The 18,497-nt window shown below is 40.6% G+C and overlaps 1 protein-coding gene across 1 annotated transcript; it reads left to right on the forward strand.

Moving 5' to 3' along the window:
* Nucleotides 1–204: 204 nt before the first annotated feature.
* On the forward strand, nucleotides 205–1,130 carry LOC114685870 (taste receptor type 2 member 107-like). Its single transcript, XM_028860516.1, is given in 2 exon segments — nucleotides 205–787; nucleotides 790–1,130. Coding segments are annotated over 2 exon segments (924 nt in total).
* Nucleotides 1,131–18,497: the final 17,367 nt, after the last annotated feature.

The following is an 18,497-nucleotide window of genomic DNA, read 5'->3' on the forward strand; positions in this document are numbered from 1 at the left end:
CACAAAGATAACTCTGATTCCATCGCATGACAACAGGCTTGAAGAACTTGTCTCTAGGTAGACAGATAATATGACATAACTCCTCCATCAAACAGCTTATAGATAGATAGATAGATAGATAGATAGATAGATAGATAGATAGATAGATAGATAGATAATCTTCAATAGACGCAACAAAAGCAACTTTAAGGATCTTCTGCAGAGATGCTGAGTGTAGCAGAAGGAGTCTTCCTTTTTGTTGCCACTAGTGAGGCAGTGCTGGGAGTTTTGGGGAATACATTCATTGCACTTGTGAACTGCATGGACTGTGCCAGGAACAAGAAGCTCTCTAAAATTGGCTTCATTCTCACTGGCTTGGCGATTTCCAGAATTGGTGTCATATGGATAATAATTTTACAGGGGTATGTACAATTATTTGTTCCACACATGGTTACTTCGGGCAATCTAACTGAAATTATTACTTTTCTCTGGGTCATTATCAACCACTTAAGTGTCTGGTTTGCCACCAACCTCAACATCCTCTACTTTCTAAAGATAGCAAATTTTTCCCACTCTCTATTCCTCTGGCTGAAAAGGAGAATCAGTTCAGTTTTTATCTTTCTGTTGGGATGCTTGCTCATCTCATGGCTACTGTCTTTTTCACAAATGATGAAGATAATTAAGGATAGTAAAATGCATCAGGAAAACACATCTTGGATCCACCGAAGAAAAAATTACTTCCTTATTAACCAAAGTTTAAGCAATCTGGGAATCCTTTTCTTCTCTATGGTAGCCCTGATTACCTGTTTCTATTAATCATTTTTCTCTGGAGACACAACAGGCGGATGCAATCACATGTCTCAGGATTCAGAGACCTCAACACAGAAGTTCACGTGAAAGTCATGAAAGTTCTAATATCTTTTATGATCCTCTTTATCATACATGCTGTAGGCATTGCCATAGAAGTAGTGTGCTTTACTCTGCCACGAAACCAACTGCTCTTTATAACTGGTTTGACTGCTACATGCCTCTATCCCTGCTGCCACTCAATCATCCTAATTCTAGGAAACAACCAGCTGAAGCAAGCCTCTTTGAAGGTCCTGCAGCACCTAAAATGCTGTGAGACAGAAAGAAATCTCAGAGACACATAAACAAGCGTTCAGAGAAAGCTGAAAAAACTGATGCTCTTCCATCAGTTTTTAACTGGTATTGAATGTTATTAAAACCTCCTGCAATGGTTGGTGACATAGCAAGGAATCTAACTTTCTAGTGACATTTTTAAGTCCACAGGAAGCCTCACTTCACTTTGTGAGTTGACTATGCAAATACTTCCCACAAACTAACCGAATAGTAATCGACCTGGAGACATGTCCATATGGAGACTTTTATGGTGAGAATAAACCTAAAAAACAATTCATTTCATTGTTATTCACTGAAATTCCCAGGCTGACCCACATAAAAAGAAAACATGACAGAGGATTATAATCAGTCTTCATGTCTAGACAGAACTGGGGGCCAGAAGTTGATACTTGTGTGTGAGGCTTTTCTTCTTTAAACAGATGTCATTGTCTTCATTATGTAAGTCCTGTTATTTGCTAATGGTATATGTCTTACGTAATAAAAATAGCCATAGTATTGAATACAGTTCTGTCAAAAGCAGCTGGGAAGTGGGCTCTATCCAAGGGAGGACAGGGACTAAGTATAAATCCAGCACATTCACCTGAGATGAAGCAAAGCCATAAGCCATTGGGAGTTGGGTGAATATTATGCTAGAATCATGTACCCAAAAGAGCTAATATTGTTGGTGACAGAGGAATAAAAATACTCTGGTAGAATCTATGTAAAGTCTCAAATTTCTGCTTTGTATATCCTGGGACTAATGGGAATCATATCCTCCACTAACTTGCCAGTCTTTAAGAAATGTTGATTTGATTTTTAAAGTGATGTTTTTTAAAATTTCTTTTATTTATTGAGATTACAATAAAATTGCATTATTTCCCTCTTCCCTTTCCTCCTTACAAACTTCTTACATATCCTCTTTCAAACCCATGACCTCTTTTTTCACTAATTGTTGTTACATGTGTGTGTGTGTGTGTGTGTGTGTGTGTGTGTGTGTGTGTGTGTGTATAAACCTATTTTTAGTCTGTATGATATGAAATGTATGTTTTCAGAGCTGACCACTTGTTATTGGATAATCAACTGGTGTGCTCTTCCTGGGGAAGAATATTTCTCCCCCACCTCAGAATTCCTTAATTGCCTATAGTTCTTTGCATAGAGTTGAGGTTTTGTTGGTTTTTCCATATCCAGTTTAACATGCAGTTAATCAATTGAAGAAACAACCCATAGAGTGAGGAAAAATATTTGGCAAGTACACATCAGATAAAGGTTTAATATATAGACTATATTAAGAATCAGAAAAGTTAAACACACAAAATTAAACCAACCAATAAATTCACAAATGAAGTACATAGACAGCTCTTTTTTAATAGAAAAAAAAATACAGGACGGAAGACATAAGTGAAACTCTGGGTCCAGTTTTTGGCATCTCATAAACCAAATGTAGAGGCACATGCCTATAAGTCCCACACCTGGGAGTGGAGGCTGGAAAATCAGAAATTCAAGGACATTCGCTGCTACATAGCAACTGTGAGGACAGTCTAGAATGCATGAGACACTGTCTTGTGTGATATTTGTTTGTGTTCTGATAAATAAAGCTTGCCTGGAGATCAGAGAGTGGAGCTAGCCACTAGTTAACTATAGAAGCCAGGCAATGGTGGAACACACCTTTAATCCCAGCACTTGGGAGGAGAAAGCAGGAAGATCAGGAGTTCAAGGCCACTCTGGGCCACATGAGATTGAACCAGTCTAAAAGAGAAACAGAGCTGGCTGTGGAAGTGCACGCCTTTGATCCCAGCACTTGGGATCTCATGCTTTTGACCCTAGCACATGGGAGGCTTGTGTCTTTAATCTCAGCACTAGGGAGGTGGAGACAGGAATATAAGGCAGGTGGAGACAGGACCTTGACCCCCCATTTCAGTCTAAGATTTCATAGAGGAAAGAAGTCTCTGGTGGCTGGTTGTTCTGCTTCTCTGATCTTTCAGCTTTCACTCTAACATCTGACTCTGATTTTTATTGTTAAGACTAATTAGAATCGTGCTTCATTGTCTAAAGAAAATAGATGATGAAGAAGAAAGCTAAGTGATGAGTGAACATTTTAAAAAGCACTCGATATCCTTAGCCATTACGGAAATACAAACTGAAACTGCTCTGGGATGCCATTTCACTCAGTCAGAGTGACTATCTGGCTACCAAGGAAACAAATGGCTCCATGCTGCATGGATGTAGTAAAAGGACCATTGTACACCACAGGGAGGACTAAACTAGTGCCTCCCCTGTGAAATCCAGTGAGATTCTTCTAAGACTGAGGGCAAAATGATCATACAACACAGCTGGATCATTATTGGGTGTACACCTGGGAGACTCTAAGTCAGGAGATGAGATACTTTCCCATTTATATGTATTTTTGTGCTATTCACAACAGCTAGGATCAACCTAAACATCCATCAAGATATAAAAGGATAAAGAAGATGTGGTACATATATACAGTGGAATTTTATTCATCACTAAAGAATAATGAGATCATGACATGTGCTGGAAAAAGAATGCAGCAGGAAATCACTACATTTAATGAAACAAATCAGACTGAAAAAGACAAATCCAATGTGTTTTTCCCTCATGTGTATAGATCTAGGGAGTGTGTGTGTGTGTGTGTGTGTGTGTGTGTGTGTGTGTGTAGAAAGGGGACTTGGAGAGGGGAAGAAGTGGTCTTAATGGAGTGTGCAGGCAGGGAAGATAGAGGGAGAGAGAAAGAGAGGGAGAGAAGGAGGAAGAGAGAGAGAAAATATAAGCTGAAAGCAAAAAAAAAAAAAATGGGATTTTGTGATGCTAAGAATGGGGCCAGGAAGAGAGAAGCAAAGGAGATGGAGGAAGGCAGAGATGTGGGGAGTCCTCAAATGAATAAAGAATAACGACATATATGTATTAAAATGTAATAATAATCCATTACCTGGTATGCTAATGTAGATTACAGATAGGTGATAGATACACACATACATATATACATACATACATACATACATACATACATACATACGTCAGTGGTTAATATCAACTGTCAGCTTCACAGGATCTAAAATCACCAAAGAACCAGGAGTGGTGGCACACACCTTTAATTCCTGCACTAGAGAGGCAGAGCCAGGCTAATCTCTGAATTTGAGACAGCCTGATCTACAGAGCAAGTTCCAGGATAGCCAAGGTTACCCAGAGAAATCCTGTCTCACAAAATCCAAAAACAAATAAATAAAATCACCAAATATATTCATAAGGAATTATATAGCAGAAGTTGAAATAGGAAAATCCACTCCAATATGGGCAGCACCATGCCATGAATTGTGGTTCCAGTCTGCATAAAAAGGAAAAAGCTAGCTAAACATGAGCATTCATTTCTCACTCCCACCTGACTGTGGATGTAATATGACCAGCTTCCTCAAACTCCTGCTGCCGTTACTTCCTCACCATGATGGACTACTGTATCTCAAACTTTGATCCAGAATAAACCTTTTCTTCCTAAAGCTACTTTTGTTGAGTATATTGTTACAGTCATGAGGAAAGATGAGAGGGAGAAAGAGAGAGAGAGAGAGAGAGAGAGAAGAAGAGAGAGAGAGAGAGAGAAAGAGAGAGAAGAAAGATAACAGAAGATAGATGACAGATAGATAGATAGATAGATAGATAGATAGATAGATAGATAGATAGATAGATAGATAGATAGACAGATAGATAGACAGACAGTGTGCTGGATAGTTTTATGTCTCTTTGACCAGACTAAAGTCATCTGAGAAGAGGAAAGCTCAAATAAGAAAATGTCTCCATAAACTCAGATTTTAGGCAAGCCTGTTGGGCATTTTCTTACTTAGTGATTGATGTGAGAGGGCCCAGCCCATTGTGGATGATGCCTTCCCTAGGCTGGTGATCCTGGGTTCTAAAAGAAAGCAGGCTGAGCAAGCCATGAGGAGCAAGCCAATGGATAGCACTCCTCCAAGGACCCTGCATTAGCTCATGCATCCAGGTTCCTGCCCTCACTGCTTTTGATGATGAACTATTATATGGAACTGTGGGTGAAATAAACCCTTACTCCCCAAGTTACTTTGGGTCATAGTGTTTCATTGCAGCAATAGAAACATTAACTGACACAGGCAGGCAGACAGACAAACAAGAGACATGTAGATATGTAGAGGGTACGAGGTCCTTGTGCACACAGATAAGCACTAGGGAAATGAGGAAAGTTAACCACACATGCTCCTCTCTTCTAAGGAGGGGGATGTTTGTCTGTTTTCCACCCAGAATGTTGAGAATGGATATAGTTTGCAATCTGGTGATCTTTTGATATTTGCAGGCCCAGGCTTCACCCACATTCTCCAGATTATTATGTTTTTTTTTGTCCCAGACTTTTTCCACATAGATCTTGAGCATTGCTTCTCAGTTCATAGAACTCATCCTTATGTACTTTACTGTGGTGATAATTTATTTGTGCACCTCAATAAAGCTTATCTGAAGATCAGAGGGAAAAGTCAGCCACTATACTAAACATAGAAGTCAGGCAAGGATTGCACACGCCTTTAATCTTAGCATTTGGGAGGCAGAAATCAATCCAGATCTCTCTGAGTTCAAGGCCACACTGGGAACAGAGCCAGGTATGGTGGCACACGCCTTTATTCCCAACACTAACCATGGAGATCTGGAGGTCTGTACAAACAGACAGGAAGTTATGTAGTTGGGTAGAGAGAGGAAGTGAGAGGGCAGGGACAGAAAGGCATATAGATGTGGGTATACAGGAAGTAGGTCTCTCTCTTTGGGCTTCAGATTCCCTAGGGTAAGAACCTGTGGATGTGGCTTGTTCTGTTCCTCTGATCTCTCGGCTTTCACTCCAATATCTGGCTCCAGGTTTTTTATTAATAAGACCACTTAGCAATTCATCTTCCACTTCACAACACCTTAAGAAACTTCTGTGTTATTTTAGGGCCAGGGCAATCCTGACTCCCACAGGCTATTATGTTTACCTCAGTCATTCTCCATGGACCCTTGTCTTGAGTATTATTTCTGGTTCAACAGTACCCATCTTTATGGAAGAACTTTGTAAAGAATTTCAGTGTAAACCTATCTTAAGTTTTGTTGTACAAACATGACTGAGTTAATTGTCATCAGGAAACATTTTTATAAAACTGTGCTGCCCTTAAATATGGCTAAAATAAATAGCCTTGTATCCGACTCTAGAAGTTTGAACCAACACAGACTAAATCTTGCTGAACTGATCTCCTTCTTGCCTCTTGTGGATCATTTTTCTGACAGTCAGCATTTTCAAGATTCTCAGATAGATAGATAGATAGATAGATAGATAGATAGATAGATAGATAGATTTAGATAGATGATAAATACATACATATATTGATAACAGGCAATAGGTATGTTGCTTAGAAGGATATTTTCTTTAGATTTATATTTGAACCAAATGGATAGGTCCCTAATTTGTGGATGGTAACATTATATATAATTTTCTTATTTGTTCACCTATAAATTATTATATTTTCTATCCAATAACTCATGTACCATGAAAAACTATGACCGAAGTTAAAATCTATGAAAAAAAATCAGTGACATTAGCTTTTCTTAATAAGTCAAGAGAAGCCCAATTCAAGTGAGCTCACTGTCTGTGAAAGTGCACATCATGACATCTGCTGCAATGGCAGGTATCGTGCCTTACTTTCTTATTATTTTCTTATTTGTCCTGATTTTCAAGTTGGATGGTTTAGTCCTGATGGATTTTGTGATTCTATCTTTAAGAGCTTAATTAGATTTTTACCTTGAGAGTCCTTTGAAGTTGGACTCATAATCTTCTCTGCCAGCAAAGACTTGATTTTGCTAATGAAGGGTGACATGGTCTCTACCAGACTTGGACTTCTTTAAAAATAAGTTTTTAATTTCAACAATTCTTGCTCATGTAAACCCTCCTCTTTCTCGCTAATTAGACTCCTAGAGCTCCACCCGGGGCCTAGCCATGGATCTCTGCATCCAGATTCCTCAGTCCTTGGATGGAGTTTCTGGCACGACTATTAGGGTGTTTGGCCATCCCATCACCAGAGTAGGTCAGTTCTGGCTGTCTCTCAACCATTGCCAGCAGTCTATTGTGGGGATATCGTTGTGGATTTCTGTGGGCCTCTCTAGCACTTTGTTTCTTCCTTTTCTCATGTGGTGTTCATTTACCATGGTCTCCTATTCCTTGTTCTCCCTCTCTATTCTTGATCCAGCTGGGATCTCGCGCTCCCACGGGCTCTCTTTCCCTCGACCCTTGCCCTTCATTACTCCCACTCATGTCCAAGTTGTTCATGTAGATCTCAGCCATTTCTCCATCATTGGGCGATCCTCCTGTCTTTCCTGGGGTCCTGTTTTTCAGGTAGCCTCCCTGGTGATGTGAGTAGCAATCCAGTCATTCTTGTTCCACCTCTAGTATCCTCCTATGAGTGAGTACATACCATATTTGTCTTTCTGAGTCTGGGTTACTTCACTCAGGATGATTTTTTTCTAGATCTGTCCATTTGCCTGCAAACCTCATGATGTCAAACAGCCAAACGAATGGAAACACATGAACTATGAACCAAAGGCCGAGGGGCCCCCAACAGGATCAGGCCCTCTGAATAGGTGAGACAGTTGATTGGTTTGATCTGTTTGGGAGGCATCTAGGCAGTGGTACCGGGTCCTGAGCTCACTGCATGAGTTGGCTATTTGAAAGCTGGGACTTATGCAGGGATGCTTGGCTCAATCTGGGAGGAGGAGACTGGACCTGCCTGGACTGAGTCTACCAGGTCAATCTCAGTCCTCGGGGGAGGCTTTGCCCTGGAGGAGGTGGGAATGGGGGTGGGCTGGGGGGAAGGGGAGGGGGCAGGAGGGGGGAGAGCAAGGGAATCCGTGGCTGATATGTAGAACTGAATGGTATTGTAAAATAAAATAAAAGGAAAAAAAAGGAAAAAAATCATTAAACTCTTTTTTTTTTATATTTTACAACACCATTCAGTTCAACATAATAGCCACAGATTCCCCTGTTCTCCCCTCTCGCCCCCTCCCCCTCCCCCCAGCCCACCCCCCATTCCCACCTCCTCCAGATCAAGGTCTCCCCGAGGACCGGGATCGACCTGGTAGACTCAGTCCAGGCAGGTCCAGTCCCCCCTCCCAGACCCAGCCAAGCGTCCCTGCATAAGTCCCAGGATTCAAACAGCCAACTCATGCAACGAGCCCAGGACCCGGCACCAACACACAGCTGCCTCCCAAACAGATCAAGCCAAATGACTGTCTCACCCATTCAGGGGGCCTGATCCAGTTGGGGGCCCCTCAGCCTTTGGTTCATAGATCCTGTGCTTCCATTCATTTGGTTATTTGTCCCTGTGCTTTATCCAACCTTGGCTTCAACAATTCTCGCTCATATAAACCCTCTTCTTTCTCACTAATTAGACTCCCAGTGCTCCACCAGGGGCCCAGCCATGGATGTCTGCATCCAGATTCCTCAGTCCTTGGATGGGGTTTATGGCACAACTATCAGGGTGTCTGGCCAACCCATCACCAGGGTAGGTCAGTTCCTGCCGTCTCTCGACCATTGCCAGCAGTCTTTTGTGGGGGTATCTTTGTGGATATCCGTGGGCCTCCCTAGCTCTCTGCTTCCTCCCCTTCTCATGTGGTCTTCATTTACCATGGTCTCCTATTCCTTGTTCTCCCTCTCTTTTCTTGATCCAGCTAGGATCTCCCACTCTCTTTCCCTCGGCCGTCGCCCTTCATTGTTCCCACTCATGATGAACAGCCTGGTCATTAAACTCTTAAAAATAAATATGTTAGAATATCAAATTGAAAGATTATGAATAAAAATATTCTTAAATAAAAAATAAGTTTTTAGTTTATTAAATATTGGGCACCATAGTACAAATTCTAGTTCCAAATATACATGCAGACAAGGCTTTTATAAGAAAGTCTTTGATGCTGGGTATTGGTGGCACACACCTTTAATCCCAGCCCTTGGGAGGCAGAGGCAGTCAGATCTCTGTGAGTTAGAGACCATCCTGGTCTACAGAGTGAGTTCCAGGACAGCTAGGACTGCTTCACAGTGAAACCCTGTCTTGAAAAGCAAAAAAAAAAAAAAAAACTCTGAACTTGGATTCTGTACATCCCTTCTTCCACTGAATGCCATAGTTGAACCACTTGCTGCTTGTATACAATTTTCTCAGTAAGGTGCTGCCTTAGTTCCAATCCTGGACTTACCTAGTCAGATGGCTCATTCTATAAGTGCATGTTCTTTAAATATCAAAACATTTGCTTCAAGGCAATTGCCAATGGTCTTTGGAGTAACTATTTTAACATTCATTTTCTATCAAAATTTGTGTTTCCCACGCTTTTAACCTCTGAGGATAGATAGATATATTTCCTGGAAGCTATGGCATCTACTCATATTTCTGAATATTTATTCAACATGTGTGTGTGCACTCATATGGGAGGTGAGCAGAGTGTAGCCATCCATACCTGTGGAGGCCAGAAGTCAATATCAGATGTCTCTGTTTATAAAAGGGTGGTGGTTAGACTCTAGAAAGGAGATGACACAAAAATGCCCCCTTAGGAAATGAGACTTGATAGGAACAAGAGGGATATGTGACCACAGAGGACATCATCAAGCCATGAAGAGGGAAAGCATCATGAAAGACAGTGCATCATGCCGAAGGCAGAATGACAGAGCTATGAGGTGAGAACACATTACACAAACATTAAGAAAGTTGACTTAAGATGAAATTGTAAAAGAGATACCTGCTGTGGACAGTATTACAGAAAGACCTGAACAGAAGGGAAGGGAGAAAAGTAGAGATGATGGGAGAGAGAGAGGAGAAAAAGAGAGAATAGGAGCATGTAAGACAGAGAGATAGATATTGCTACCTCAGGGGCCAGCCTCTAGACAGCTCAGGGTTCAGAGGCAAGCCACGGTGCTGGTAAAGCTAGAACCTTTCCTATCTGGGAGGGTTATAAAAAAAGACATGATATTTCCAAAGAGATAAACATTTCTTTACAGGCAATGGGGAACTTCCACACACCCAATTCAACCATGCCAGATATCACAGAGAGATAGCAACAGCAAGCATGCAAAGGGACAGCAGAAGTAAAAGACGACATTCTGGGGTCTGTGGGTCTCGGGGGTGGGAGGGCCTTGCCTAACTGAGATTTCCTCCTGGTGGGCCAACACTCTCAACCTCAATCACCACCTGCTGCTCCTTTAACAGGGCTTCTGGCATCATGGCCTCTGGCAGATAGAGTAATGTGTAGAGGGTTGGGGAATCTTTCTTTGATAACTCTTCCTGAGGTGTGGGGATGTTGGCCATAGCTCAAAGCCAATTTTAAGTGAGGCATCAGCTAAGACAAAGAAGCACATCTGTTTACTAGTACCTGCTGCATCCTCAGGATGTGGAGAGGAGAAAAGCAGGGGGCTTGACAATTCTTTGTCTGGGGGGACAGGCCCCACAGAGAGGCAGGCCTGATCTTAAAGCAATAAGCCCATGGTCTAATAGTATTCCTCCGTATCACTGTTTGATCAATGCACCCCCGGGGACCTATCTGTCTCCTCAAATGCTGGGTCTACAGACACATGCCACTGCATCTAGCCTTCACCTGGGTGCTAGGGATGCAAAGTCACATCATCACGTTTACATAGCAAGCATTCTAGCCACCAAGATATCTTCCCAGTCCTTGTCAGTTATATATATATATATATATATATATATATATATATATATATATATATATATATATTCTAGAACATAAAGAATTACTTCAGACATCTTATTTGGCATATTCTTTTATTTAAGATTTTGACATTTTCAAACATTAGCACTGTATTTACATTATTTCTATGCCTCTCTCTCCCTTCTCCAACTCTTCCCATGCCCTTCACTCCTCCTCTCAAATTCATGATCACTTCTTATTGATTATTGTCATATACATGTATATGTATGTGTATGTATGTATATATATATGCATATGTATATATAGTCTGCTGAGTCTTGCTATTAGTGTTGCTTATATTTATTTGTATATAGAAATGACTGCTTGGAATTAGATAATCTATTTCAGGGGGTTCATCCCTGGAAAAGATTCTCTCTCTTTCAGCAGCTAACAGTTACCTGTAACTCTTCATCTGAGGGAAAGTCTTATGAGATTTCCCCATCCACATTAGCTTGTGAGCCTACGTCGTCATTGTACAGGTCTTGTTTTGGTGACTATATTTTTAAGATTTCACTGATTCAGCCATTCTGCCATACATAAAGCACACTATCTCACAGTGGACATCCTGGTTCTCTGGCTCTTAACAAACTTTTCATCCCCTCTTTGCTATGTTCCCTGAACTTTACATATTGTTGATATATTGATTGGGGCAGGCCACCCACAGAGAATTGGTTTCTGTATTGTGACCATTTGTAGTTTTCTGCAATGATCTCCATCTGTTGCAAAAGGAGCTTCTTTGATGAGAAATAGGAGCTACACTTCTCTGCCATTGCCCAAAGAACCCATTAACAAAGTGACCATGATGGCCAGGGATGGTGGTCGCAGATGGAATCAAAAGCATGGATTTCCTCTCATGGAGGATGACCTGGCTATAACTGCTATTGATTACCAAATATGCCAGCAGTAAAAACGAACACTGAGCCCCAATATGGCATCATTCCCCATCAGTCAATGACCTGGTTGCAGATTAACTACACTGGATATACCATCATAGTATTCCATTCATTTACTTCATAGTGAGAAAAAAAAGGTGGATCTGATCTATAATCTCACGCTCATATAATTCACTGGTTTTGCCATGTATCCCACTATCCTGGAACATCTGCGTTGACAGAATAATTGGATTTGAAAGAGTTACAACACAAACTGGGTGGTAATAGCTTTGAGGGCTGAACAAGATTTATACTGATATTTTTTCTTATGCTGAGACTACACTTAAGTACAAAGCAAAAATCAGAAAACCCTATCTCTCATCCAGAACTCCTTGACTCTACCTCACCAAGAACTCCCACAACTCACTGTTTACCTTTCTCTACTTCCTTTTAAAATTATGTCTCTCTTTTTTCTTTTTATAAACATGTAAATGAAAATATTTTGTTGCTAGTATTAAACTTTATTTGCATGTGCTTTCTCAATGTATTTTAATCTCTCTTTGTCCAGGTGCTAGAATATCATATTGCTTTTGCTCCTATTTGTTTCTTAGGCAAAGTGAATACTTGTACAATTTACACTAACACTTTAAATCAGTCCTTTATCTTACCTAGAAACCAGAACAAACTAAAGAAGAAAAGAAAACTATAAATAACACCAGGATATATATAGATGGTATATGTAATGTGCTGACTCTAAAATAAACATGAAAGCTGCTAAAGGCAAGTAATAAATGGACATAACATCTACAACCTCAGAAAGCAATTGTCAAAATGGGTACTCAGCCAGATGTGGTAGTTCATGCATATAATCCCATAATTTAGGAAGTTGATTCAAGACCATCCTGGAGTATAACAAGACTCTGTGACAATTTACACAATATACCACACATTCACTCACTCACTCACTCACTCACTCACTCACTCACTCACTCTCCTTGAATGTGAGAAACACATACTAAAATGGAAACACTATACTACTTTATTTGCAACACTGACTGTAAGACCTAAGATATGTAGAACAGATTAGCACAGCTCTTATACATCTGGTTTGGTTATGAGTAATGGAGAAGGCTAGGATATACAAATCATGATTTAAAGCAATTCTATTTAGAGAATCCAACCGGTGATTAGAAAAAATAAAAAATAAAAAACAGAGAAAAGGAGCCTTTGTATCATGAAAACTACATAGAAGACATGCAAACATCTAGTCTAAAATATGCAACTCCTTCAATTCTGATAACATCACAGTATATAAATAAAGGTAAATAAAAAGAAGGGAAAATTAGCATAAAGACATAACATTAACAGGTATTGAACATGAGATGAATAAATAATGAAATCAAATCATGAAGAAATACAAAAAGTCATAATTCACAGACTTATCCTAAGCTGATGCTCATTACCAAGCATAATATACTAAGAATACTGAGGCATATGTAAATGAAATAATTCTTTGATTAATAAATAAGATTAGAGGCTTGAATCACCTATAATAGGCTTAAAATGTGCCTACACTTAAACTTTTTCATAGAAACATATGCTATGTCAAGCACTGCTTATTGTAATTATGGCACAATTTTAACAGTTATATGAAAGTTTTCAAGAAAATAAAGGTACTCTGGCCTTAACTTGATATCTTCATCTCTCCCTCTCATCCTCCAAATCCCATTCCCCAGTCTCATCCCCACTTCTGTAACAGACCACCTGCTGTGTTCTCCATTCTTCTCTGCCCCCACCTCCAGTAAGTCACACAACTCTTCCTCTCCAAACTCCATTCCCCTTACTCATTGCAATAACAAATCACCCACTCAACACAAACAAAACCAGATATCAGCACCTAGAGTTAAAATTTTCCCAAACCCAGATCCCTAGATGCCAGTGTAAAACCACAATCATTAACAGCGATGAAAATATATTTCTACTGCAGCATGGCACTGTCTTAGAAACATTCACAGAGCAATGGAAAGGAATCCAGAAATAAATCCATGCACTTATCATCAACTGATTTCCAACAGAGGTGCTAAGAACACAAAATGGAGAAATTATAGACCTCAACAAATAGTTTGAGGAAAATATTATATCTGCACACAGTAGAATGAACCTAGATGCTTTATTATGCAACACATAGCAGTTAGCTAGATGCACTGAGACAAATGTAAGACAAATGAAGTTTGTGGAAGAAAATGGGTGGAGAAAGATAACAGAATTGGTCTAGGGGACAAAATAAATATGAACCAACAAGCATAGGCAAGTCAGACAGTGTCAAAATAAAAAGCTTCTGTAGAGCAAAGGAGACCATCAGTGGGGAGGAATGATGACAGATAGATCAGAATAAAATATTTGAGTAGTATTCATCTGATAAGGATTAATACTCAAGCGTAAGAAACTCAGATGATTTGGAGCAACTAGTTGGCCTGGTCTTTGTGAATATATGAATAGTGTCCCTTCAAAAGAGAATTGAGCACTTCAGGAGTGCTGTCAAAGAATAGCAACAGATGAAAATAATACATTACATGAAGACTCTATCATACTCTAGCTGGACCCCTGAAAATGAGTCCATCACAAAGATACCTGAGATCAAGCATTCTGTCTGAAAACACATTTAATGCTAAAGAAATTTGCATTATTATAAAAACTGGAGAACTCGTAGGGCTGCTGGGGGATGAACTCTGTACTAATCAACTAGATTGATTGAAATGAGAAACAAAGCATTGACTGCATCCTTACCAGTTATCTCCAGAATGTGTCTGATCGATGCAGTGGTATTGAGCAGTATTATACTACTCTTGTACCCAGAAACATATCATCCAGTAATGACAGTCACTTACAGTGTCTGTACAGTCCCCAAGTACTTAAAGTGTTTATTTTGGCACCTGTCATCTTGACTTTTATTTCCTCATAGTAGCCAATTTCTCTCACCCACATTTTTCTGGCTGAAATGGAAAATTGATGAAATAGCTCATTGGCTCTGTTAAGATGCTTTGCAATTTCTCTGCTGGTCAGCCTTACACTATCAATAGACTGCCATGCAGCTACAAGGAGAGATATCACCAAAATGTTCATGCTTGAGTAAAAAATGGAGGGTGGGGGTGGGAGTAAATCTAGCCATTATCCTTGTTTAACCAATTTATTGTACTACTGGTATTGTTTTTTTCTTTTAATCCTATCCCTACAGGGACATGATAAGCTGATGAAACTCAATACAACAGCTTGTATAGACCCCAGGACAGAAGTATGTGTAAGTGTCATAAAAACTGTAACTTCATTTCCTTCTCTTTTTATTTGTTGTGTTTCTTCTCTTTTGGTGACCTTTAACTATCTCATACAATTAGAGTAAAAATTAGTTGTAGTATTTGGAAAAACTATAGCAATTCTCAATCCCTTTGCTCACTCACTCATTTTAACTTGGGGAAAATATGAATTACACCAGGCATCTGTCAGGTGTGTTGTTTGGCTTCTATTGCTGTGATAAATACCATGGCCAAAAGCAACTTGAGGAGGAAAGAGTTTCTTTGGCCTACTTGCCTGTCACAGTCCAACACAGAGAAGTCAGCACAAGAATGGGTAGTCAGGAACTAAAGCAGAGGCCATGGAGGAATGTTGTTTATTGACTTGCTTCCCTGACTTGTTCAACTAATTTTCTTGCAGTAGTCTGGGCCTTCCTACACCAATCAGCCATCAAGAAAATAGCCCCAGAGACATCCACAAGCCAGTCTTGATGGCAGCAAACATCGATTGATATTTCCTCTTCTCAGTTGACTCTAGTTTGTGTAATGATGATTAAAACCAGCCAGAAGAGTCAAATTACTGACATATAGAAGCATATTCTGCATGATGTAAAATATTCATTTTATGAATGGGCTTAATTGCATATCTTATTTTCTAATATATAAATTTCTCTAGAGAGGGCAAGTCAAGCCCAGATTCAGCACAATATAACAAGACTATTGTTTCAAAACCAAAACCAAATGGGGCTGGAGAGATGGCTCAAAGTTTAAGATCAACTGCTACTCTTTCATAGGACCTAGATTAAGTTCCCAGCTCCCACATGGCAGCTCACAAATTATACATATAAAATAAAAATATATAAATTGTTTTTAAAAACATGACATTTTCTAATGTGTTCATTCTTATATTTCCTTTATTCTATTGATTTTGGATGCATATCTTCAAGTGTAATCAGAACTTAATATCAAACTAATGAATACATATATCGCTTGCACATTTTTACAATCCAAACATGCTTATCATTTTTTATATCTTTACTAATTTTTTTAGAATTTAATGCAATGTATTTTATAATATTTACTCTCAAATGCTCCCCTTAGTTACTTCCTATATCTCCCCAACTTCTTTTTTTAATTTAGTAACCAATAGACTCCAATTTGTGCTGTCCATAAATTCTGGGCACAGGGCCATCAAAGGGAGTATGGTCAACCTAAACACCTTCATTTTTGTATCCCTTGTTCTCTAAGGAATTCTGTGCTCATTGGTTTCTTCTTGTCTTCCCAGTGCAAACATGGGGCATGAATATCCTAGTTCACTGCTTCAAATAGTTCAGTTCGGCCCATAGTGAGTTGCATCTGTGTTACACTTAGAAAATATTTGGATGAAGATGTTGTCATAGGGATTGTGGGAACTTTATTAGAATATTAGAAGGTGTTAATACCCAAGGTTATTCTATTAACATATTATATGGTAAAATGCTTCTCAGAAATTCTAAACAAGAATTAGTCTGTGTGTAGAGAATAAGAGTCTGGGATTGCTCAGCCATAAATAGGGAACCTCCTCTACCTAAGACTCAGAAAACATTGCGGAAGAAGGAGTGAAAATATTAAAAGAGCCCTAAGTAGTATATAACAACAATGAAACTGGTTTTATTTCCAGACACAATAGGGCAGCCACACATACAAACCCAAAATGATTATGACAGCATGCACAACACTCATAAGAGCTCAAGACAGACAAAAATCTCAATATGGAGGGGGACATGAAGGTGGACATAGTCCCATCCCTAGATGAAGAGCTATTAGTAATTGATAGCTGCTGATATTGTCAGTGCCTTGCTCAGCCATCATCAGAGATGATTCCTCTTGCAGCCGATGGGAACAAACACAAAGACCAACAGCCAGACACTATGCAGAGAGTTAGAGACCTTGGAACACTCATTCTTTTGTTTTGTTTTTCTTGTTGTTTTGTTGTTTTTTGGTCTTTTTTTTTATTCTTTGGGAATGTCACCTCCTGCTCCCCAATCCCACTCCACTCATCTCCCAGCCCAGCCCCTCTGTATCTACCCCTCGCTCCTATAGTACCCCCACCCAAAGGAAAGCTAAAACAGAAAAAATAAAAATAAACAGTATTAAAAAGAAAAACACATCACTCCATCTTTCCCACGTCTCCATCGCCTCTTTATTCATCTTAGTGGCATTGGGAGCTGCTCTATACTGTGCACGATACCCTTTTGTCCGAACCATTTTACTTGCCAATGTTCACTGTGTAATGAGTTATTGACCAAGTTCAAGTCCTCTGACTTTGATACACCATCAATAATGGACACCCACCTGCATTCCTCTCCAATATCCTGCTGTTGCTCCAAGTCATGGAGATCCTGTGGCTATGGTTCCTCAGGATCAATCCCTCACACACTCCAGTGGGTCATATATGGGGTAGAGGTTGGGGTGTGCCAACTCCAAGCCCTGGATGTGTGCCTCTGTGACAGCTGAGTGGGTCACTCCAGGCCACTGGGACCATTCCTCTCAGGCCCAAGATGAGGGGTAGGACATGCTTTCCCAAATGTGGGGGCCAGCTCTCTTATTGAGTGGACCATCTTTCCCAGACTGGGATCATCAGGGTGCGTTATCCCAGGGCCGGGCAGGTTTAGAGTCAGCTCTCCTGTTGGGGAGGCAGGTCACTCTGGGCTGGTGAGGAGTGGGACCAGCTCAGCAGGGCCCTCCTTCAGACTCAGTCAATATTATGGTCACTGGTGGTACCGATCACCCAGATTGTCATGGCCCAAGCCTCAGCATGTCCCTTCAGCATGGCCAGAGGTGGTGATCCAGAACCCAGGCATATCTGTGGCCCTTGGTGGTGACAGAGGTCATGAACATCATCACAGACCCCCAGGTGCTGTAGGACCATGGACCCAGATGGGGTCCTCGGAAGCAGCCCAGCCCATATGCCACCATGGCCCTGGGGTGGGAGCACAAGACACTCAGATGGGCATCACCCTAGTTACCAGGTGGCCATTGGGACCCAACATGGTCCCAGATAGGGGCCCAGATGCTGGATATCTACATGCCCCCTGATGATATTAGATGCCATGTACATCAACACAAACCCTGCCTGCTGTAGGGCCTCAGCTCCAGACAGAGCCCTTGGCAGCAGCCCAGGACCAGACAACACCATGTCCCTGTATGGCAAGCAAGCCTCCCACTTCAGCCTGTTCTTCAGTCTTCTACCTGTCTCTCTCTATATATAGGACATGAACCTCTCTGTGCCTCTCTTTCCCTCCCACTCCCCACCACATATTTGGTCACCATAATGGTGCCTGACCACCTGGTGCTGCAAGACCTCTGGCTTCTTCTCATCCACCCAGCACAAACTGCTCCAGGTGGCCAAGCACATGTGCATCTCTGGCTATTCTTGGCTTCTTGCTGCCCACCCTCTGGGCAGGCACGTGGGAAACACTCATTCTTAAATGTGGTATCTTTACAAAACCCCTCCCCT

Source organism: Peromyscus leucopus, chromosome 3 (genome assembly GCF_004664715.2).
Source record: "Peromyscus leucopus breed LL Stock chromosome 3, UCI_PerLeu_2.1, whole genome shotgun sequence".
Lineage (NCBI taxonomy): Eukaryota > Metazoa > Chordata > Mammalia > Rodentia > Cricetidae > Peromyscus > Peromyscus leucopus.